The sequence below is a fragment of the Zonotrichia albicollis genome, chromosome 2 (assembly GCF_047830755.1).
Source record: "Zonotrichia albicollis isolate bZonAlb1 chromosome 2, bZonAlb1.hap1, whole genome shotgun sequence".
Classification (NCBI taxonomy): domain Eukaryota; kingdom Metazoa; phylum Chordata; class Aves; order Passeriformes; family Passerellidae; genus Zonotrichia; species Zonotrichia albicollis.
In genome coordinates this window covers 61803972-61827673 of record NC_133820.1, presented here as the reverse complement: position 1 = coordinate 61827673, position 23702 = coordinate 61803972, and the positions used below count along the sequence as shown (strand labels likewise).

The 23702-nt window shown below is 42.9% G+C and overlaps 2 protein-coding genes across 2 annotated transcripts in view; one reads left to right on the top strand and one right to left on the bottom strand.

Moving 5' to 3' along the window:
• The first annotated feature begins 715 nt into the window (after nucleotides 1-715).
• N4BP2L1 (NEDD4 binding protein 2 like 1) lies at nucleotides 716-21225 on the top strand. Its single transcript, XM_074535322.1, has 5 exons — nucleotides 716-1274; nucleotides 8270-8394; nucleotides 9184-9272; nucleotides 9756-9832; nucleotides 11600-21225. Exons 1-5 carry the CDS (start codon nucleotides 997-999, stop codon nucleotides 11823-11825), a joined length of 795 nt encoding a protein of 264 aa, XP_074391423.1. The 5' UTR covers nucleotides 716-996; the 3' UTR covers nucleotides 11826-21225.
• The window catches only part of LOC102066240 (BRCA2 DNA repair associated), a 35245-nt gene continuing 23682 nt past the window's right edge, over nucleotides 12140-23702 (bottom strand). The window contains exons 19-27 of the mRNA XM_005482474.4: nucleotides 23510-23665; nucleotides 21363-21507; nucleotides 18450-18571; nucleotides 17211-17412; nucleotides 16818-16984; nucleotides 16594-16729; nucleotides 15661-15917; nucleotides 15061-15204; nucleotides 12140-13775 (exon numbers count right to left, since the gene is read on the bottom strand). Coding sequence (XP_005482531.4) covers nucleotides 13230-13775; nucleotides 15061-15204; nucleotides 15661-15917; nucleotides 16594-16729; nucleotides 16818-16984; nucleotides 17211-17412; nucleotides 18450-18571; nucleotides 21363-21507; nucleotides 23510-23665 — 1875 coding nt within the window. The 3' untranslated portion in view covers nucleotides 12140-13229. The remainder of the gene's footprint in view (nucleotides 13776-15060; nucleotides 15205-15660; nucleotides 15918-16593; nucleotides 16730-16817; nucleotides 16985-17210; nucleotides 17413-18449; nucleotides 18572-21362; nucleotides 21508-23509; nucleotides 23666-23702) is intronic.

Below are 23702 nucleotides of genomic sequence, written 5' to 3'. Positions count from 1 at the left end.
ATGCCTCTGTTTTCTGTTACTGAATCCTGGCCTTACAGAATGCTTGAAATAAAAATAGTTTTCAAAATCTCACCGTACTCTTGTATGAGCAAGTCATGTTTAATCTCTTAGTAGAGTGTTGCCAGTTTAAGTTTACTTTAACCCCCTATCTGTGAATTTTAAATTTTCTGCCACATTTTCCCCACTTACTTCAGTTAGCGTTGTGTGCCATGTCCCTGGGGAGCTAGGCTTTCTCCCTATGTGTGAACACTCTCTTTAGCATTTTTTGGAACCTCAGAACCTAAAGCTCCAGCATTGAGGTTTGGTGGTGGTGTGTGCCTGGGGCATACCTGGAGCTGGCTCCTAACCAAGCTGGGCATGATGCTGTGCATAGCTCTGAGAAGGGAGGGTGTGATACCACTCCAACTCTTTTTGGTTTTATTGCAAACTGTAATTTCTTTGGCTTCTTTGGTAAGCAAGTTAATGGAAAACAGGTTTTCTTTAGAGGACAGAAATCTTTAAATCTTCCTTTACTTTCTCTTATGATAATATGTTTGAAAAAGATAATTAGGGTGGTGTAGTGAGCGTGATGCACAGGATCATTCGTTCAGTGCTCGGCAGTTGGCATCCTTGTTGCTTCTGTGGTTGAGGAGGACTCCAGTAGCTCGTTGCTAGCAAGGGGACGGGCGGCGAAGTGTCCTTGCATACCTGGTGTCCTGTAACCAGCCCTACTTCTCTTTGGGGCTTTGATGATTCCTTCCCTTTCGGCCCTGCCCTGTAGTTCGCAATACAGAGGCAGCACCTCGGACTGGAACGCTGTCAGGCTGCTGCCTTTGAGAAACTGGGGAATAATCCTGACTGTAAATAACTGGAGATGGTATCTCGGGCCAAAGTTCCGAGTCTGCGGCGGGTGCCGTAGCTGAGGCTTTGGCTGTGCAGCCGCACACGCCCGTCCTTGCCCGAGTCTCCGCTCCCGGCCGCTTTCGCTTTCGCGGGACAAAGTCTGGCCCGGGCGACATGGAGGGACGCGGGATCGCGCCCGGCCCCGCCCGCGGGGGCCGAGGGCGGCGGGGCCGGGGTCGCGGCGGGGCCCGGGGCCGGGGCCGGGCTGCGGAGCGGCTGCCGCGGGCCCCCGATCCCGGCCCGGCCCCGGGCCCCGGCCCCGGCGGGCCCGGCCCCGAGGAGGAGCGGCTGCTGCGGGCCCTGGGGGCGCTGAGCCTGCGGCCCCCGCGGGACGGAGGGAGGCTGGTGCTGCTGCGGGGGCTGCCGGGCGCCGGCAAGAGCACCCTGGCCAGGTAAGCGGGACCCGCGCCCCGGCTCCGGGGCAAGCGGGGCAGCGCTGCGGGAGCGGCTGTGCCCGCCCGGCGCCCGCTGCGGACCCGTCGGGAAAAAGGGCAGGGCTGGGGTCGGAGGGAGCCCCGAGGGAGCCCCGGCTGATCGCAGCCGCCCGGAGCCCCCGGCTCCAGGCCCGCTCCTGGCTGCGCTGTCCCCGGCACCTGTGGCTGTGTCTGGGTGTCCTGCCCGTGGGACTGTGCGAGGTCCTGTTCCGAGCCAGTGGTACCTACAGGGATGCTTCTGGTGAGATGGACTGATCACCCCGACCTGGGCGGTACTTGTTCCTTTTCTCAAAAGTGTCAGATTGCTGGTGGCTTTCTTTTTTCTTTTTTAAATTTTATTTTTTTGATTGATTGGTTTTGTTGGGTTGGTTTTTTTTTTTGTTTTTTTGGGGTTTTTTTTGGGTTTTTTTTGTGATTTAGGGTTTTTTTGTGTTTGATCACAAACATGGTAACAAACTTCCTCTCTCTGGCTGAAAATTGGCAACTCTAACTTCTGTTTTTGTAATGTCCTGCACTCCTGGTCAGAGCTTTAGCAGTGTATAAAATGTGTAGAGGAGACCACTCCACGCTCCAACATCTCAAAGGCTGATCGTAAATAGGTGGAAAGACACAGTGGGGAGTGCTGGGAAGCAGCCCTGCAGTCAGTGTGACGGTGCAGCTGCAGTTTGGTATCAAAATCTCACAGTCTCGTATCACACAGCTCCCAGTGCCACCCACTCCCTATCAAAAGAGGAACGTTCTGCCTTCTTACTCTGCTGGGCTGAGGGACCCGTGCTGGGATCATGGGCTGCCACAGGAAGGGCTCTGCTGTCAGAGGTGTGTGATACACTGGCTTCATCCACAGTTTCCTCTTCTCAGTGGAGCACTTCCCTGTCCCACTGGGCCTTCTCCCTCACTGCACTTTGGCAAAGAAAGTTCTTTTATGAATTGCCAAGTGCTGCGTTTTGCTCACACCCAAAAACCAAACCCCTCCCTTCAGATGGCGTGTAAGTGTGGGCCTGCTCCTTCAGGCGGATTTGGGTCTTCTCATAGCACAGTAAGAACATGAAGGTTTGGGGGCATGTTCTCAGGCAGTGCAAGTAACTGTACTTACCTGTACTGTTTAGGTCAAAACACAGGGTTAATTGTTAATGACACATTTACAAAATCAGTTGTAAGTGTTGTTGTAGTAGTCCTCTGTGAGACGGAGGTTTGAGTATCTTATTGTTTCTAGCCCCTCTTAATCGAATAATTGTGTTTAGCTGTTCAGCAACACACAGATCCAAAAGCAGCATTTAGTACCTGTCCTTAACCCTGTCCAGCTTGTGAAGGATTGTACCAAGAGAATTCTTTTGCTGTTCTCACACTGCATAGCTTTTGGTATTGGTAAATGCTATGTGCTGCACAAGGGCAAGTTTGCAAAAAATGACTGCAACAGATCTCAGTGCAAGATGCCCCTGGAGGAGGAAGGTGGTTGTTTATTTGCAAAAGTACTCTGTAAACTCATTTTATAAATTCAAGTTTATTTTCTCAGATTTTATTCACTCACAATATCACAGCTTAATACGTGCAAGCATCAAGATGAATGTGCTCAGGTGGTCTGCCCAAAATCAGAACAGACAAGGACCATAAGCTGTCCCATCCTCGCTTTCTCTGCTGGGTTGCTCTCGGTTGGTGGTGGCAGGGTAGGTTTTGGCCAGGTCTGCTGTGCCATCTCCAGCCAACAGCTCTGATAATGCCATTTTTTTACCCTGCAAATTCTGCTTACTTGGTGCTTTATGAATCTTAGGTGGATTTTTTTCCCATTTATTCATTTTCCCATGTTGCGTGTCTTCATCATCTGCTGCTCTTGGGACAAGGGAAAGGAAGCTGGTGTGGAGAGGCTGGTGTGACCTACTGGCCATCCTCCTGCTCTCAGAGCAAGGGTTTTCCTGTGGCAGGTCACCAGTGCTGGGCCTCAGCTCCGTGCTGGCCTTGGGGGCTGTAATCAGGACCTATCCCAGTTTTATTGCTGTTAATGATCTTGGCTGTCAGTGGGTACCATTGTTTTAGCCTTTGCTCTGTTCTTTCTTCTGGTGCTTTCACACATACCTACATTAATTCTTTCTGCAGATCAGCCAGTATTTCTGTGTTTCTATCACAAACTCTACATCTTTAGGGTGCCCACGAGTCACAAACCATCAATGTTATCACTGGTGATACAGCAACCCAGTGATAACTCCACTCAAAAGGGCCCATCACACAGTCCTAGGAACAACCTGGGATCCATGGCTTGTTTCCCTGACCTTTCAATGTCACTCAGCAGAGTTTGGATACAGCTTTGTAAGCTTTAGTTTTGGCAGTTTTGTTGAAATGATTTCCTCATCCTGGTTGCTCCCAGCTCAGAGCAGCCCTACACTGGCATGGATCAGTTCAGGTCTGGTTTTTGGTTTCTGGCAAAGACAGCAGAGGACCCACATGTGACTACTGAGTAGTCAAGCCAGGATGAGGAGTTGGTCTGCTCACCACCAAGCTTCACACCTTTCCAGCAGCTTCACTGTTAAGGATGAGCTTCCCTGAGCCACATATTCTAGGTGGCCCCAGCTACCTGCCTTTAACCTTTCACCAAATGTCATGGAAATGTGAAGGAGAGTCACAGCTGGGAGTCACATCTCCATCAGCCTCCTTCAGTGTGCTGGACATGCTCTTCCTGAACACATTGTCCTTGACTTCACAGCGCAGGTTTGTGATCACACTGAGGCAGCTGCTAAGAAAAAAGGTTATCTGAGGTGCAGTGGCAGCTGTACTTCCAAAAATGCCTCCAGAATTTAAGTGAGCCACATACAAGCTCATACCTGCTTCCCCAGCAAACTCTGCATTGCACAGTAGCTGCATTTCCAGCTCTTACATTGCTGTGCTGCACAGCTCAGCTTACACCTGATCCTTTATCCAACAGTTTTACTCAAGCTCCATAGGCTGGGCATGAGCAAACTTGTAACTTTTCAGCCACAGCTGTTGATTTATTTCTTGAAATGAGCTTGTTCTTGTACTCCCTTGTGAAGCACAGAACGAGTAATCTTTCGGAACAGGAGAAGGAAAAATGCCCTGGCACTGAGGCATCACTGCTTGGCACAATCTGTGTCTTCTCCAGTTCTCTCTGCTGCTGTTGCCTGGTTTATCCCAGCACCTCCAGTCCTGGGCCAGCTGCTCCCAGCGTTCCCAGCACCTGACCCCACTGCAGCATTGCAGCTCTGACGGGTTCATGGGCTTCAGCTCTTGCAGCTCCTCCTCCCTGCATCATTGCTCTGTAAACATTTACCTTTGCCTGAAACCACTTCAGGGGAGCCTCCTGAGTGCCTTGATCAGACAGGACTCGAGCCTGGGGCCTTGGGAGACAGAGCCGTGGTTGGACCCTCCCGGGATGGGACACAAGGGCTCGGCTGTGCTCTGCCTGCAGGGCCTGGCAGCTCGGCAGGCAAAGCCCTCGGGGCACCTGGGTTCTTCAAACCCAGTAGACAGTGGCAAGTGCTGGGCATTGCCCCTCCAGATCTCACAGTCCCGCTTTCCTGCTGGAGCAAAAGGCTTTTAGACACCTTTGAAATGCCACAGGACCCTTAAAGTTTGGAAGAGTGTCCAGAGGAGGTGGTTGCATATGGTGCCAGTACGTGCATGTTCTGGTCTCTGATATTCTGTTCTGTGGCCTTCTGAGCACTGAAAATGTTTATTCCAGTCTCCTATCAGGAATTGGTTTATTTTCAAGTTTTCTGATGGAAAAGTATGATAATCTATGGATACAAAATTTATGATGCTCTACCCTTTGCTAAGGAAAGGTTTTCTGCTGTTTCAGAAACTAGAGAGGATGAGAAAGCCAGAAGAGAAGGAGGGATGTTTCCTCTGCTTAAAATAAACCTCCTTAAACCCTTTTCTCCTCACCCCTGTGCAAGGTGAAGGAGGTACCATATCCACTGCAATATGAAGACATGTAGTACTGTGCAATTATGTGTCCAAAACAAATCAATACTGAACTTTTCACAGGTGCTGCCCGTCACAATGCAGTGCTTCCAGTTCAGTGGCTTCTTTAAAAAATGCAAACATAGCTCCTATGTGTCCTTTGATCTTGCAAAGAGATTGCAGTGTAAGTGTGCTTATCTATCAGCAGTGGGTAATTTTCTTTTTACAGGGCAGTTCAAGATTTATTCATAAATAACCATGGTCACAAGCTCTCCCATTTTGCATAGCTGGTTTGTATTTTTCTAAAATACAGGCATTTTAATTGCTTCCAGTGATTAAGAGCATGATGTGATTGTGCAGGACCTTTCTTCTAAACTAACCTGAGGTCCTGTGAAGATTGTGGAAGGCTCATTTAGTAAGGACCACATGAAAGGGTTCTTGGTGCTCTCTGGAATGATAAGGGTGAGAAGAAATAGTTTTGTCAGCTTTGTGGGCAATATGGAAGGGATTAGAGGAAAGAGCTGTCAACTTCAGCAACAGTTTGGTTGTTTTGGAAAGCTAAAAGTTAAAACCAGCAAAATAAACAGAAGGTAAACCATCTTTTTCACACCTCATGTTTTCTTATGTTGCTGTTAGCAGGAGCTCATTTGGTATGAATATAGCAAATGTTACAGTAATTCATAGCTCTCAGCCCATTTTGTCCCATATTTTTTCTCCTTTGAAACACAAGTTTTATCTACTTTAATTATTTATGTGAGGACCATAGACTTACAGATATTCACCTACAGTTTAGATTGCTTAAGGGTTAATATCAAAGCCCTCAGGGCTGAAAATTCAGTAAGGTATGTGCCAAGAAAATGGATTTTAAAATTTGCACGGGTTAAGAACATTTTAAAAAGAAATACTGAGCAAGGAAAAAAATGAGTCTTGAGAACTTTTATTAACGTGCACATTTTATGTGCCTATTAGTAGCTAAAAGGAAAACACATAGTTTAGCAGTCAGTTTCTTAGAGAAGAAATTGCAATGAGTAAAGCAGTGGGAAATGTGAGGTGCTGAATCACAGGGAGACCTGAATATATCAAGCACTCCACAGCAGTAACCAGAGAAGCATTAGATGTTGCTTCACTTTTCATAATAAGGATTTTTTGCCTGAGGCCAAAATTAAAGCAACAAAATTTTACTGTTTGCTAACAGTGTTTAAAACATGATTTTTCTTAAATCAGTTTTCCCAGCAGTAATTTTGTGAATAAAACATCCCTCTGGGGCTAGAAGACAAGGACAGGTAGGTGCTGGAATGATGCATTACAGGGGGTACAACCCAGTCCTGGCTCCATCAGCGCTGAGTCACTGCTGGCTGGGGTGGAGCCCACCACAAAATCACATTAATTAATCAGCAGATGGTAGAAATTACAGTGGAGACAGAGCAGAGTCAGAAGCTGACATTTATTGAGCTAGATGCACCCTGCAGTCCTAGGGCAGAGCTGCTGCTTGCAGGCAGATTAGGGAACAGCTGGTAAATAAATGGTTGAAACAGAGCAGGGTGACAGAATCAAGGTTTTTCTGCCTGTGTGCCTGTTCTGCTGCTGATAACCTGGAGACACCTCTTGCCTTGCTCTTGCCCATGTAGATAAGACACTGAGAAATGGTTATTTTGCAGCTTGTGGGGATGGAGGGAGAAGTGTTTATTAGGAAAGCTGAAATGAGTCACAGGGACTGGAGACCAGGTGTGGTGTGAGACAGCAGGGCAGCAGCATTCATGTCTGAGAGATACAGGGTTTCTTGACTGACCTTGCTTTCTTTTCCCAAGACATTCTGGGCCTTGGGAGACAGGAAATAGAGGGATGATGCCATGGGCTCTCCCTGACTTCTTGCAGAGACTCTCTCCTCCCCCAGCTCTTCTCTGATTGATTAAGAAAAAAGGACAATTCTATATCTATGGACACAAAAAATTCTGGATTAGACACAAACGGGAACACAATCATACATTAAGAGTTGTTGGGGTTTCTTTTGTTTGTTTGTTTTGGGGTTTTTGTTTGTTTGTTTGTTTGGGGATTTTTTGGGGTTTTTTTTGTGGTCTCTAAGGACTGGCAGAGGGATGCTTCATATTTAAACCTCCACACAAGGCAGCACTGCCTTCCACCTCCAGGAGCCAATAGCTGCCTGTGAGGCAGCTGGTCAGTGTCCAGCAGTGTCCATTTGCTCCCCAAGGCATGCCCAGCCTGCAGGAGCACTGCTGGGGGACACATACCCATGTGAAGTGGGATTGCCCAGGGCCACTCACCACAGCAGTCTGCTTTACAGATCTGCAAATTTGTCAGTAAAACATTTGTTTAGAAAATTTGTTTAGATTTGTTTAGAAAATTAGCTTAAAAGCTGAAGAGATAAAAATTACTCAGCTCTACAAGAGGAGATTTAAGTGGAGGGACAAGTGATAAGAACCATAAAATTATATAAATTAACACAAAATATTGACTTATCATTCAAATACTTGTTTGCAAATTAAAATTCTAAATAAGTACTACCTGCTTTACAGCCAAAAAAAACCCCTCAAACCAAACTCACGGTTCTCTGGACCATCTTTACTAAATAACAAATCCTTCCTCCTGGTTATCTTCAGAAATCTCTGAAGATAACAAAATTCCCATCATCAAATTGTCTTGTGACACCAACTTCTATGCCTGGATAAGCAGGTTTGGGCTACTGTTTTGGGTTTTTTTTCCCTTCTCTTTACAGTCCTGCTTTCTCAGGTAACTCAGAAGGAGAGCTGAATATATTAATAAGATTAAAGACTCAGATGTTGGTAGTCCTGTGTAGATTTCTCTGCTGAATTAAAGAGATCAAGGCCACGCCTTCAAGCTCCATTCCTTTCTTCCTACGTGTCCATCTACTGATTGTAGTACTTCCAGATCCTTTAAATTGGGATTTTTCAGATGAAGCACTGTGTGTATTTGCAGAGCACTCAAATAGCTCATGGCTGACTGGTCTCTGTTAAAGGGTGTTACCAGGTACTAATTCTTCTTTCATCTTTTATTTTTCCTTGCAGACAGCTGAAACGTGACAACCCCACTGCTGTAGTCCTTAGTACTGATGACTTCTTTATTGAAAATGGTGTCTACGTCTTTGAGCCTGATTTCCTAGAGGATGCACACAAGTGGAACCAGAAAAGAGGTGACTGAACTTTATCCAAGGGCTGTGCAAAATATTTTTGTATTTCAGGCTGTCCTTAAACTTAGCCCCCAGATTAAAATACCTCAAAGTGGTGTCATACAATGTAGTTCATGGGGCATTGGCTAAAAAATACATTTACCACTTCTGATTTGATTTCTTCTGTCTTATAAAAGGGAAATTTGTAAAAGAAAACATTTTGGAGGTTGGTTAATATTATTTTAGATTAGGCACTGCTGAATCTTGATGCCCTTCAGACACCAGCCCAGCAGCTGCTCCCTGCAGTACAGGCACTGCAGCCTTCTCCTCTAACTTCTTAGGTGCCTGTCCTGACCTGGAAGGGGGTGAGAATATAATGATAGACAGGAGGAAAACTTGCAGGCTGAGTTTAAGTTTGAGAATTAAACAACCCAGTCTTTACTCAATGCATCATGCTTTGGTGGCTGTGCTCTGAAGGAATTTGTAGGGATGGTGATGAGATCTCATACTTTGAGATGATGAAGGAATTAGGTGATGAGATCTCATACTTTGAGATGATGTAACAGGGATCTCCTGCAAATGACAGTAATTTTTTGCTGTTTTGAGTATGTTCTAAAAGAGCTTCAGATCAGCCAGAGGCTGCACCATCTCTTCTGGGTGCTGTCCTTGGCTCCCATTTGGGTGGTAACTGCAAACCCAGGTCTGGTGGGGAACCAAGTGTGTGAGTGGGCAGAGAAAGAGCACTTTGGAGTTAGTAAGGCCTGGCTCTGTTATTTAATATGTTTTAGCTTTACCTAATGTGTTACATTGCAGCACGCAAAGCAATGAAGAAAGGGAAAAGCCCGGTTATTATTGATAACACCAACATCCACGCTTGGGAAATGAAGCCGTATGTGATGATGGTAGGGAAAGCTCTGATTTATTGCTTTTATATGCCTAGCTATGACATTTACAGGTTGATCTGACTGAAAAGGTTCATTACATGGCTAAAAATATTTACTTCAGTTTTCTCATAGTTCTCTAATTACAGTTAAGAATGGATAGTGTGATGAAGTAGGGGCAGAGGTGCCCATGTAATTATTTAGCTGGTCAGCTTTGTAACTCAGTGAAGGCAAAATCACTTAAAAAGATTAATGGCCTTTGAATCTGCTACTTCTTGGTGATGAGGGCATCATACCCTTCCCAAGTCATGACATGAATTGAACAGTTCCCAAGCTATTTGTTGGCAAATATATCAAGATATGATTTATAATTGTAGTTCATTACTTGTGAAATACACACCATACAGAGTCTTTGACAAGGCATTGCTGTCTCTTGTCAGGAGTTCTGGTGGAGGTGACAATTCTTTTAGTGCAGCTTCATAATGTCATCTTTGTGTCCTTTAGGCACATGAAAATAGATATGAAGTTACATTCCAAGAACCAGATACACCCTGGAAGTTCAATGTTCAAGAGCTGACAAGGTACATAGTTTTCTCTTTGCTGGAACAGACAGCTTCTCTCATTTTGTTGACATGCACTCAGGTCAGCCTTCTTCCTCTTCATATAAGGAAGAATGTAGCCTGGTAAATGCCAACAGAAGGATTGTTGTGGGAAATTTCCATTACTGAGTACCTGGTCTGTAGTGAATTCAGCCCTGAAAGAGCCTGAAGTGAGTCAGGCAGTAGAAAAGGCAACAAGCTCTGAAGCATGTTTTTGTGCTGTAAGTTTGGTGGGGCAGGAGCTCTGATTTTCATTCTGTACTTTGAGCAGCAGTCTCTTTTGTTTGGGCACAAACTCGAATCTAAGCACAATATAGCCAATATTGAGACTTCTGTCCTTAAGACTCTAACCATAACAGATGCTGTCCTGCTGCAGCATGGAGGGATGGTGCATCAGGTGTGGGTAAGAAATGGGGTTCTAGAGGATCTTTGTGAAGATCTTAACACACACACACAAAAAGGATAAAAACACTCTGGACAATGTCGTAGGGTGTAGAGGCAGCTGAATGTGGCTCTAAGAATGTTATGTTGACCAATGACTGCAGGGTTAATGGCTGTAGTCACTGAAAAATTTAGTGCAGGCTGCCTTCCTAGGCTTTAGCCAGCCTGCTGTGAGTTACAGGGAGCAGTGCTCTCCCAGCTACCAAATCCAGAAGATAACACGTGCTAACTTAGTGCAAGATAACAAGGCATGGGCACTTCATTGCAATGGAAGGATTTGTTTTCTACCAGCCAGGAGCTCTAGTCAAAAATTAATGCTGCTCCTGTGTGTGAGTGATGGACACAAATGGCAGAGGGCCAAGGCCCAGAGTGCTCGTGGCTGCAGGGGAGGCAGGACATGGCAGATGAAGGCCTGGGGACAGGTGAGGACACAGCCTGAGCTGTCAGCCAGCTCTGGCCTCAGCAGCACCAGCCATTGCCAGGGGAGCACTGCAGGGACACAGTCTGATCATTTGTTGTAGGCAGAGCTACTCAGTAACCTGCAGTTTGTTTTATTGCATATTTGACCCACACTGACTTTTCACAGCAGCATTGTAAAGATAATTCACATACACTCACTGGGGCACAAGCTGCGCCTTACCAGCACTAAATGGCAACCCCGAAGATACTTGGGGTTTGCAAACTCACAAACAGAAATTCCTGGTGGTCTTTGGGAAGACAATTCCTGCTAACTTGTGGAGGGATCATGGCCGGTGCTACTGTGGCTACTCCATCCAGAAAGCCCTGCATGTCTGAGCATTGTTCCCCTCCCTCTCAAACTTGTCATTTATGAGTCTGCCTTGGAGCTTGAGACCCATCACGTGTGATGTTTGCCTGCTTGCTCTCAAAGCACAGCACTTTGTGACCCTGTCCTTGCTGCTGCTCGCTGTCTGGGCTGGCTCAGCCCTTGCTGCCATCTCCAGCTGCACACAAGCTCACTGAGGCCAACAAGCTGTTAGTCTGAAACACAGCAGCACTCATATAAAACACCACACAGGGCTTCTACACAACTCTTATTTTGGATATTTGTCAAATCCCTATGTCCCATCTGCCTCCCAAAAATAATGGTGTTACGTTTTTCAGCAGTCACGATAATATTCCTAAGAAGTAGGTGGAAATGAACAGTAATTTGTAAAAACAGGCCAGTAAGAGATCAGTGGAGACCTGAACCATTATGCTGAACCTGTCAGGGACTTCAGCAAACTGAAGATAACCCCTCATACCCAGGCAGCTAAATACTTGTGTTTTCTGTTACTTTTGACTCTACAGAAGAAATATTCATCATGTCCCTCGGGAAAAGATACAACGGATGAAAGAACAATATGAGCACAATGTCACCTTCCACAGTGTTCTCCGGTCTGAAAAACCAAGCAGGGATGAGGGAAGCTGCAGTGGAACAAGTGCAGCTTATGGGACAGGTCCCCATCCCACCCACCTTCCTGCCTTCCCAAGGAGGAGACCGGGCTTGGCACGTACCAACGTGACATTTAACTGAAGATGTGCATTCCTTGGTGCTTTAATTATCAGGGTATAAGAGTCTCTAGTTTTACATTTTTTTCTAAACTGTTTTTTATTTTTGTGTTTTTCTACTAAATTCCTAAATTTTATTTCTTACAAATCTTTAAATGGCATTGGACCATGCTCTCACAGCTCTACATGACCACTGTAAGAGCACTGAAGAACACTGTACCCAGTACAAACTGTACTCTGTCTCATCCCTCTTCCTCCATGAAAATCCATCCAGGCATATGTGAAATGTACTGGGCTCTACCACATGCCACATTTTGGGTATTTTTTTCTGCATCACAGTCTGACACTAGCAGTAAACATTCCTAACTTATTTCTGTCTTAAAGCCATTGTGGCCAATTCTTTCCCCTCACAATTGGCATTTCTTGCCATTTTAATGCTTTATATCTGACTGTATAAACTTTTTGTATCTACTGTTAATGCCTAGAGCATTATTGTAACTTTCAGAAGCAAAGTGAATGATGGCAAAAGTAGCTCAACAGATTTTAGCAAGATTGATGCTGTTCCCTCTCTCCACTGACTGGATTCATGCTGCCCTTACCTTAAACACAAACAGCTTCTCCAGCCTGCAAGCAAAACACTTCAACAAAGCAAACTTAGCTCTTCATCTTGCCAAGACATAAGAGTTCACTGATCCCAAGATGGAGAGGCTCCTGAAATGAAACATTAGTGTTAGGCTTGTGCTTGTTACCTCCTAAGTGGAAACAGGGCTACAGGAGCAGCTCTGAACAGCTGAAGCAAAAACACAGACCAAGGAGCTATTTAATAATAACTCTGCATGGCATTTTGCTGTGAGTCAAATAATCATTGCTGTTCTTTAAACCTCCCTTAGTGCTATATGGAAAGTCTGAGGAGAAAAGTACAAGAACTGTGCCAGAATAGCAGAGCAACATTTCAGAATTAAAGTGTTCTGTTTGCTGAAAATAAGAGAACTCTTTATTATGTCCTGTGCCACTTTGGACAGCCAAACAACTATTCTAATGTTGCAGGGGGTAACAAAACTGATGGCTTTAGACTGAAACAAAGATCCTGCTGTAATGTAAGAACACAGAATCAATGGCTTACAGAATGTCATCAAACCCTCAGCCACACTGATGTTATTGTACAATACATCTTTGTGATTAGTGTTTACATACTAAACTTCAAACTGTTTTGCAAATGAAGTGTTATTTAATGAGTCTGTTTTTGTAATAGAACTTTATTAAATACAATCAAGTTTTAATGTACAAAGTGTAAAAATAATTTGAATTTGAAATATATACAATTCTGTACATGTGCATTAGCAGCGTTTTTGGGATTTTGGTCTTTGTAGCATTCTGTGGGCTGGTAATAAGTCCTCAGGTTCCTTTGGGTTCTTCTGAACAGCCTCAGCTACTTCAGAACTGCTTTTGATGAGTTATTTGCTTCCCCAGTAGACCTGGAACTATTTCTGGATGACAGATCTTCAGATAAAGTAGTAGCTGTCGCATTTCTGTTTTCATTTACATAATCCATCTTCTTTTCTTCTGGTAAATTATTCATGAGTGCTTGTGTATTAATCATTGCCAGTTCTTCATCAGCAACCAGGTCATTCTCAGGAAGATGGACAGTTTCTCTCACTTTTTTGCAAGGGGTGACAAGGCCAATATTCTGATCTGTCCCCTTGGGTGACCTGCTGTGCTGTAAACCCAAACTTCGTGGAGGCTGAAATGCTCTTTTAACAGATGGAGAAATTACTGAACATATTGGTGTCAGTGGTGGAGGGGCAGGTATGCAACTGAGGAAGTCCATAGCTTTTCTCTTTTTGCTGGTTTTGAGATAGTTTTCATTAACTGCAGCAGGTGAAGGTGTTTTTGCTGACCCTGGTGTGACAAGTTGCATATTTGGTGTGCTAGTTGACAAAGGGCTTGGATGCTTCATTTCAATTCTAGAACAGATCTGGGTAAAAAGAGAAGTTTTATGTTGAATAGAATGTTCTCATGAACTTCCTCAAAAACTTCCAAAAAATGGGGGAATCCCTCTGCCCCTCTGCATATAAAAACACTACATCATCATTCATATGTCACTTAAGTTTGGTATCTCCTGATGGTGATTAATATTATTCCTTCAAGTGCTGATGACTGATAAGTCACTCTTTACCTGTACATTTTGTTTCTAAGAGCTAGGCAAAATGTATGGGAATTTTTCTATGCCAGATGGTAAGAAATGAAAGCACTCATAAGTCTTCTACTGCCTTGGTCATGTTCTCCACACATGCTTGGTGGTTAAATAAGTAAAAAGAAGAAAAAAGTTTTTAAGAAAAATCAGGATAGAACACAGGCAAAAAAATATGAAGATAATACACACAAGAGAGATTCTGCATAGCAAATCTTTCAAGCACAGGCCTGAGAATACACTGGATGTCTCATTTTTAAAAGATTCTTAATGTATTTAATAAACTATACAAATATTACCTAGTTAGTCTATGAAATATATAAACTAAACCATCAGAATTAAACATTAGCCCTCCCTTTGAAATAGAAAAAGATGCCTTACAAGTTTAAACTTAGTCCCCAGGAACTGATACCATACCAGGGTGTTTCCACCTCCCTTACTACTCATGGCAGGAAAAATTTTTGTTCTGACTGTGCTCAGTATTCCGTGTCAGAAGCAACTCACCACCAGCAGCTTTCATGGGAAACTTGAGTACTATTTAAATCAATTTTTGTCAAGACTGCTAAAATACATTTTCCAGGTGACATCCCTATTAAATCTTAGAAATAGTAAACACTGTCTATAAAAAGACAAGGAAGTAAATTCTCTCAACAAAGGTGGGAACTGCAGAATGCCTTGAAATAAAAATGAATGTACAGATCAAGATTTTTCCCTTCTGTGACATTCACATTGGATAATCTTCACAGTGGGACCAAAGAAGCACTAAATCATCTATAAAGAAAGATGATTCATTTTACTCACATCAATTCAAAATACTTAAAGTATGTTGTGGAAACACAGGCCACAAGGGGAAGTTTTCACATAGTGTTTGGAGGAAGGATAATTTATCTCATGGCTCCTCTGGGGAATAATCCTAAACCCCTACACAAAGAGAAAGCTTCTAATCAGCTTGCATTGCCCTAAAAAGACTGGATGAAATGGACACAGAAGTGAGACCATTCACCACTTGCATAAATCCTTGCTGCATGTGCTGCCAGTATAAACACAGCATTAATCATCAGAAGCTTACCAAACTTCTATCCTCTGCATGGCTGCAGGAAGGAGAGGGGCTTTCCAAACCACATCTTTTAGGTACACTGGGTGTCAGCAAGAGATTTCTTCCTAGCAAATTCATCAGTTTACTTTCTGCATCAGAGCAAAAGGAGGGCACATTCTGTAAGGGAGAACAGAGTTTGCAATGCAGAATAGTTGGCCTTCAAACTATTTAAGGACTATGTACACTACATTTAAGACTTTCTTTTTTCATCATTATCCCACCAGAATTTTATTTTATTTCAAATCAACAACATAGAAGATTCCTGCACTTTCTGTCCATGGCAGATTCCCTATTGACAGGTACAAGATCTTTTGCCACTCAGAGATTCTGTGGCACATCATGACTCATCTGCTGGATGAGTTGGAAAATTAAAAAAAAATAAAATCAAGACATTCAATTCCTCAGGAAAATTGCATTAACATCTTACTTTGTCTCCCAGAAAATTCCCCTCAAATTCAGCATTGTGTGCATTACTTGTTTTAAAGGTTTATCAATACTAACAGACTTTTTGCTGAAGGATGTAACATAGCAGTAGCTAAAAGTAACCATCAAATGACACTTCTACAGGTTTACCTCTATCACGCTTTTCAGTTCATTAACCTTCTCTTGAAGATAGCATTCCTTTGGACTGGCTGAGAATAAAGAAAGATCTCCAGCCAACAGCACGGGAATTTCTGATCTGAATTCAGACTGCCACTGAAGGTTGCTTGCAGAAATGAGTGAGCAGCGGACAACTACGTCTTCAATAGCCAAGTGTCTGAGATCTGTCCAGATCTTTACTGCCACTAAATTATAGCTTTCATCAGACAAGTATACCACAGTAGTGAAACCTAAAAGCAGGAAAAAAGTCTGAATTAAACCTTTACATCTCTTTAAGTGATACTAAAAAAATTCACATGCATCTTGAAAGAGCTATTATGGCAGCCCATCTGCATGGTGACAGGTATCTCATACATCTTTCATATTCTACACCAGCTCCCTACTGATTACAGGAAACAACTCAAAGTCTGTGTCTTTAAAAACAGTACTATAGAACTTTTTCTTTTCACCTAGAAAATTATCCACCTCTCCCTCTCCATGAGCTCCAGTGCCTGAATTCCACTCATTCCATGACACTGTACACCAAAGAGAGAGTTCATGTACATGCATGATGGTGTTTCTGCAGATGCTGAACACAGATGTGAGAACTTAGGCTCACCATTTATAGAAAATAAAAGAATAATAGAATAATAAAATAATAGAAAAGAAATAAAAACGACTTAAATATAAGCTGCTTTTGAGCTTAGATGCTGCCTTACTAACTTCCTGAGCTAATAAGCACAGAGAGTTTTTCTTCAGAAATACAAATTTATCTGCCAGCATGTCACTGGCAAAGTGACATGGCCAGTATTTAGGAGGTTTTCACAGGCCTGAGATGCAGGTACAACACCAAGATAACTCGGACTTTTGGAATCAAGAATTCAGTGCTAATTCAGTGGGAGGACATGGATGGGGTCCACAACATACCTGTTCTGCTAACCGAAATGACAACTCCAACTAAATCCACTTCAGCACATGGTGGCTGAAAAGAAGGATCCAACAAACTGGTGAATTCTAGAGCCTTTCTTGGAAAGAAAATCTGTACCAGCATCTCCTGTGATACCTGATGAAACACAAAACTTCAGTATTTACCACACTTAGAGAGTGTGACACATCTGAATGATGCACCTGTATGCACTCAGAGCACTCACTGCTAGCTGTAGGTACTGAGTTTTCTTGGTGGCTGTTAACTGGACGTGGGTGGAGTCTGCCCTGGCCCTGGGCTGGGACGCCGACAGCTGGAAGATCCTGTAGCGAGCGCCTTCCCTCAGCAAGGAGCACACGTCGGGCAGCGGGCGCCAGATGCTCAGCACTGCTCCTGACAACAGCACGGGAAGCTCAGTCACCTGCTCACTCACCCTCTGAAGGCTTTTAAACAAAATACATCTACAGCACTCCCTCCTATCCAAAAGCCTTAAACCGAGAATCAAACCGGAAATATTAACATGTAAGCTAAAATACTGTTGGGAAACTCTTCAAATCTACCTGTGCTAGCCAGTTACCACATTTAGTTAAAAGTTACTTATAATTTTTCAAGCACTGACCTTTATGTTTTTCTTGCTTTCTGTAGTCTACCACATATAATCTCCATACTGCAGACACATCCCTTTTGTAACAGCCATTTTCTTCTTGTTCTGCTGACTCTAAAGCCTTCTTGAATTGTTCCTGCATCTGAGATTGTTTTTTGTCATTCATCAGCTGTCTGTAAGCCTTCAAGGCTTTTAATTGGTCATCACTGAGATATCCCTGCAACCAAGAGAAGTGGACCTCAGTATCTTTTTTCTTAATCAAAAAACCACAAGATTTTTAGATAGCCTCTTTCTTGAGCATTCATCTGTTAGAAGCAATTTATTTCCAGCTGATGCACTACTAGGACCTGAAATGAGGTATATTAAAACAACAGGAGGCAGCACTGGTACTGCTGGTACTCAGCTGGTGCTCTCTGCTCTGTGCAGAGATTACACTACACATTGTTCCTACCTGACAACTAGTGAGAAGCCTGCTTGACAGTGTATAAGTAAGGGGAATATTTAATATAACAGGCAGGCTTGCCTGTTTCATATGAAGACATTAGGAAAAATTTCTGGAAGAATAAAGGAAGAGTTGTACTTCTCCTCAGGCTGCTGTCTCTGAGCTGACAGTGATTTACACTAAAATGCATCAAACACATCACTTTACTGACCAATACTTCAAGACCCAGATTTCTGTACATGCAGCTCCAGAGACATAGCTACCATTTCATCAAATATGACAGACAACGATCCTCACTTGCAAAAGGCAAGGCATGTATTTAATTTTTTAATAACTTGCAGGGACTAATCACTTCTGTCTTTATTAGTAAAGGCATAAACACTTAAAAGTTGTGATTTAACTGGGAACAGGGAATGAAGACAATGAAGACAATATAATTATCCAAACAATAAAATGAACAGCATGCAAAAGTATGTGTATGAAACTCTAGATTGATGAGATGCATTAAGTTTTTGTATATGCAAGACAAAGCAAAGTAATAAAATGACAAGTGGCATTAACTTTTAATTGTGCTACACCCTGGATTTTTATACCAAGAGAAAATTGCCATCCAATTAATCAATTACAACAAGCCTTCATTACTTTTATTCAAAATTTTTAATATTAATTTATTTAGCAATAAGCATGCTGTAGAAAATATCAAAAGGCAGCAAAACAAAAGAGTAATTTAATGGTCAATTTCAGCAGAAGTTATTAAATTTTAATTTACTCCAAAAGCTTTTCAAAATTAACCCAGTAGTATCTACAGTTACCTCCATATAACCAGGATCAGATGCATTCTGAATTGCTTCATACAGTTCTGCACCATCTTGCAAATTATGGATTTGCTGTCTTGTGATGATCCGTGATCTTGGTGTTCTTCTACTGGTTCTCTCTGTTGAGAAAAAGCCTTTATGTGGAGCACAACCAATACATTTTAAAATGAAGGAAGAAATAATTATGTAAGAAGCACAGCAGTATTTAGGCCTTGCCAAAATAAAAATACAAAACACATGTATAGGAATTGATGTGTGTGTGTGTGTGTGTGCATGTGCATATATATGCATATCCACAAAATACAGAAAAAAAAAAATCTTACTCATTCAAATACAACATAGATAAAATATTAAGATAGAATATTATCCAAACTTTGGGGTAGCCAGTATCAGTGGCTAGGAGGCTAGTAACTAGTATCACTGGCTAGTTATCTCTTAGCAGAGGGTGGGAGATTTGATGGGCTGCCAAGAACCTTCATGGATGCTTGACTACATTTCCTTTATGTCCATCACTTGGTCTTCCTCTCATGCAGCAGAAAAGTCTTAAGGACACCAAGATGTGGGACAGCACAGGCCTGCACACAAAGCCTCCTCAGGACATCAGTTAAATGCTAAGGTGACTTATATTACCCTCTCCTCTGTAAGTCACTTTGCTGCCAGAATTTTGATGAATTCCTTCAGCACAGCAGACTCCTGTGTACACAAATTTACCAAACATAAAACAACACATGAGGTGTCATAGCAGTGATTTCAAGAATTACAAAGCCATCTCTGATTTCAGCTAAGAATTCCATGCTAGAACTGCTGTTGGAAATCACTGGCAGAGGTGGACAGAGTCAGCCATTACAGAATTAGAATATATTGAAGTGGAAGGGACCTCTGGAGGTCTGGAGCACCCTACAGAAGGCTGAGCAAGGCTGTCCAGTGAGCTCTTTATTATCTCCAAGGATGGAGATTTCACAGCTTCTCCAGGCAACACTGTCAGTCAACCATCATAGTGAAAAAGTTTCCTGATGTCCAGAGGGAACTTCCTGTGTTCCAATTTGTGCCCATTTGGCTCTGGACTTGTCACTGGACACCACTGACACAAGCCTAGCTCCATCTTCTCTGCACTGTCCTTTCAGGTATTTAGGTACATTGATCAGATGTCCCTCTGAGCCTTCCCCAAGCTCAATGGTCCCAGCTCTCTCAGTTTTTCCTACGTCAGATGCTCCAATTCCTTAAATACATTCAAGACCCTTGGCTGTAATATCTCCAGTGCGTCCACGGCCCTTTTGTGGTGAGGAGTCCAGAACTGGACATGGCATTCCACATGTGGCCTTAACAGTGCTAAACAGAAGGGAAGAATCACCAAGACCTCAACAATCCTCAATTTGTCCACCAGGACACCCAGGGCTCCTTCTGCCAAGCTGCATTCCAGTTGGGTGATCCCCAGCATGTATTGGTGCATGGCACTGCTCCTCCCCAGGTGCAAAATTTGCAACTTGCTTTGTTGAACTTGATGATGTTCTTGTCAGCCCGTTTCTCCACCTGCCAAAATCCCTCTGGATGGCAGCATAATCCTCTAGTGTATCCATCACTTGTCCTAATTTTCAGCATCAAACCTGCTGTAGGTACATCCCCCCCTTCTCTAGATCATAAATGAACTTGTTAAAACAGGACTAGGCCCAGTACTCGTTGCTGGCTTACACCATGAGTTACTGGCCTCCAAAGAGACTTTGTGCCACTGATCACCACCCTCTGGGCCCTACTGTTCAGACAGTTTTCTATCCACCTGCCTGCCTGCTCATCCAGCCCATCAGCTCCTCTCCGTGGATCCTAAGGGACACAGTGTCAAAAGCCTTTCTGAAGTCCAGGCAGACAATGCACTGCTCTTGCCTCAACTGCCCAAGCCAGTGATTTCATCACAGAACATTGTCAGGTTGGTCAAACATGGCTTCCCCTGAGTGAATCTTTGCTGAATACTCCAAATCATATTTTTTCCCTTTCGTGCCTGTTAACAGCTTCCAGGATTATTTCTCCCATCATCACCTTCTCAGGGATCAGGGTAAGGCTGACTGGCCTGTAGCTTTCTGGGTGCTCCTTCCTATCTTTTCAGAATACAGCAGACACATTTGCTTTCTTCCACTCTCCAGGCACCTCTACCAATGAACTAATGATCATTCAAAGAGGATCAAAAGCAGCCCCACAGACACCAGTCAGATGCTCCTCAGCACTTCTGAGTTAATCCCATCATCAGCTATGGACTCACATATGTCCAGCTTGCCTGAGTGCTCTCTAACTTGATCCTCTTCCACCAAGGGTATGCCTTCCTTGCTTCAGGATTTCCCCTGGTCTCTGTGGCCTGGGATTGCCAACCAAGGGCATTTAGTGACTCAGCATGCTCCATGGCCTGTGTCACCAGAGTCCCTGTCCCACTGAGCAGCTCCACTGACCTCAGTATCCACACAGTCACGCAATTATTCAGGAGGAAAGATGCTCAGTCTTGGTGTCCAGGTCTACTGAGATACATCCTAGCAGTGCCCACCTCTGGGTGAAATCTTACAGTGTCATGTCCCTGAAGGCAATGAAATTATTTCTACAATTTTGTAGCATTTCCCTGAGAATCATCTCAAGGATAATTTTTAGTGGCCTGCCTATGAATATGCTCAAAAGCGTTCCCTAGATAGCTGCAAAGCCATGCAAATAAGCACATAACCATTTTGTACCAAAAGGTCTTGACACACAGGAAGTTAAAACCTCAAACAACACAAAACAAAACCAACAACAACAACAAAGAAAACAACCCAAAATGTCATCTCTGCTTCTCTATCACCAGAGAAGATTTTTGACAATTTCTTTTAACTTTTCTGAAAATATCAAAATGTTTTCCTGTTCTTTACAGATGTTCTGAAAGAATGAAAGCCTTACCTTCATGCTTTTCATATTCTGCTTGGATTTTTGCAAAAAGAGCTTCCAGTTTCTTTTGCTGATTCTCTGCATGCTTGGCAGCTTCCCTTTCTTCAGCTCGGCTGTTACGAAAAATGTAGGACCCGGCTGACGTCTTTTCCATCCACTGAAATAAAAAGATTAAAACTAAACCCAGACTTTAAAAAGATAATTTTAAACATTATCTAGCTTCTCTTTCATACTCACTGTTAAACAAAAATGCTTTAAAAATGAACAGGCAGCAGACCTTAAGTTCTTCCTCTGTAACAGATAAAAGGCAGAACCCCACAGCAGTGGTTGGTAACTTGTCAAAAACAAGCAGAATGGAGCAGTATCCAAACACAGATGATTTACCAGCTGAAGAAAACGCAGCTTCAAGTAGTGAGTATCAATGTTGTAATTTAGATGACGAATGGATCCCACTGGTAGATACATTAAGATACAAATCATCAAACTCAATGCTAAAAAATACACCAGACTGCATTCTACCCAATCTGTCTTTCCACATCAGTTGTACTGTCTGTTTTAACACCCTGGGTTAGATGCTGTAAAACAACTATGATGTTGTTCTGCAGATGCTCCTAAACCTTTTCTGCTGAGATGGTGCCATAGGACTAGAGGCTTGTCCAGAACTCTGCTAGAACTGGCTTGCCTGATTTGAAGAGGCCAGTGAGCTAAACAAGGAGATCCATGGCTGCTGAAAGTGGTCCCTTTCCTTCCAATCCCATTTTCTGCACAGTTCCGTCTTCTCCCTAGCACTGGCTCTAGCACGTATCTGACCCCAGCAGACTGTATCACTTTGGTAACTCAATAGACAGCAGTTCATTGTGTGTTCTTAATATTATTATCAGTTACTTTTTCCTAGTTTAATGAATTAAGCTGCTTAAGTAACAGGACCAGGTGAGGTCCAGGTTCAGAACAGAGAAGCAGCAGGGGTGTATAGTGAAAGCAAGGTAAGGAGAGGTTGCAGGACCAATACTTATGAGGCACTGAATTGTTGAAATAGGCTCTGCCTACCTCATTAATTGCACACCATGTATCTCCTGCATTACTCACAGTTTGACACCTTTAATTAAGGCTACTGTGATTCCTACATTCCTTGGCTCTTGACGTAAAAGGAGACAGCTCAAGTCTTCCTATAATTTTGGTGTGTTTGAGCAAGAGTCTCAGTGTTCAAAGCAGAAAAAAGTACATCAATCTCCTGACACAGCCAGATACGAAGAAGCATTTGCCTCTCCACCCTGGAAACCGTTTATTGTGATGCAGTTACAGATTACAGTCCCCTTTCTGAGACCTAAATAAAGGTTTGTTCTACCAGGCAGCTCACATAATAAGTGCTGCAATTTCCTCCACTAAAGTAATGATCTAAATAGCTAAGTAATTATCCAAACTGAATGCCTTTGCAGAATTCATTCTACATCAACCAACAATAAAGTAATACCTTAGAAAGAAGGCAATGAAAAAACAATCTTAGATATACATGCCAAGTATAACCTGCTCTGAGGAAAGCTAATAAAATATGAAAGTTGTGTCCTGGTTAAACTGCTTACATTAAAAAGATTGATTACTAACAGAAATATTGTTTCTTTTTGTGTCTGGTATTTTTATAAAACCAGGTAGTTGCAGTGAAGTCTGACTGCAGTATTTAAATGTCTGGATATCAAGTGGTATTTAAAATATTTTAAATCTATTTTACACCATAACTACACACTGTATTTTCACTAATACAGAACTTACACAATACAGTCAGCTACATGTAAGAAAAAGTAATCCTACAAATGCTTATAAATATGTGACTTTTTTGTTAATATGTTTATAACAAAACAAGTGCAGTACTTTTTAGAGTACAGAACTGAAATTCAATTATTTCTGGCTTTTTGAAGCTCAAAAAGCAAAGCCAACCAAAAGATACTGAACACAAAATAAAATTCTTATAGCAGGATACACCAATCCTGAAATAATAACATGCACAATGCAGGAACCACTCTTCATTATTTTACACATAATGGTATCTTAAAAAAAATTTAGCTTTCTATATTGTGTCTGATTTGAAAAATGATATAGCAATTCATTAATATAATTGAGATCTCACAGAACCCTGTTAGATGAATAAAATACTTACACCATACCTGAACAGGGTAAGTTCTTTGAACAACCACATCAATACAGCCCACGGCACCGCCCTCACTGTAAAGCGATGGCAGAGGCACGGGGAAAGGTCTGGGATCCCGATGGAATCCCAGCTTGGTGTGCCAGCGCACACGGCGAGTGCTGTTTGCTGAGATCTGAGCAAGGGAAACGCTGAATGAGAAACTGGCACTG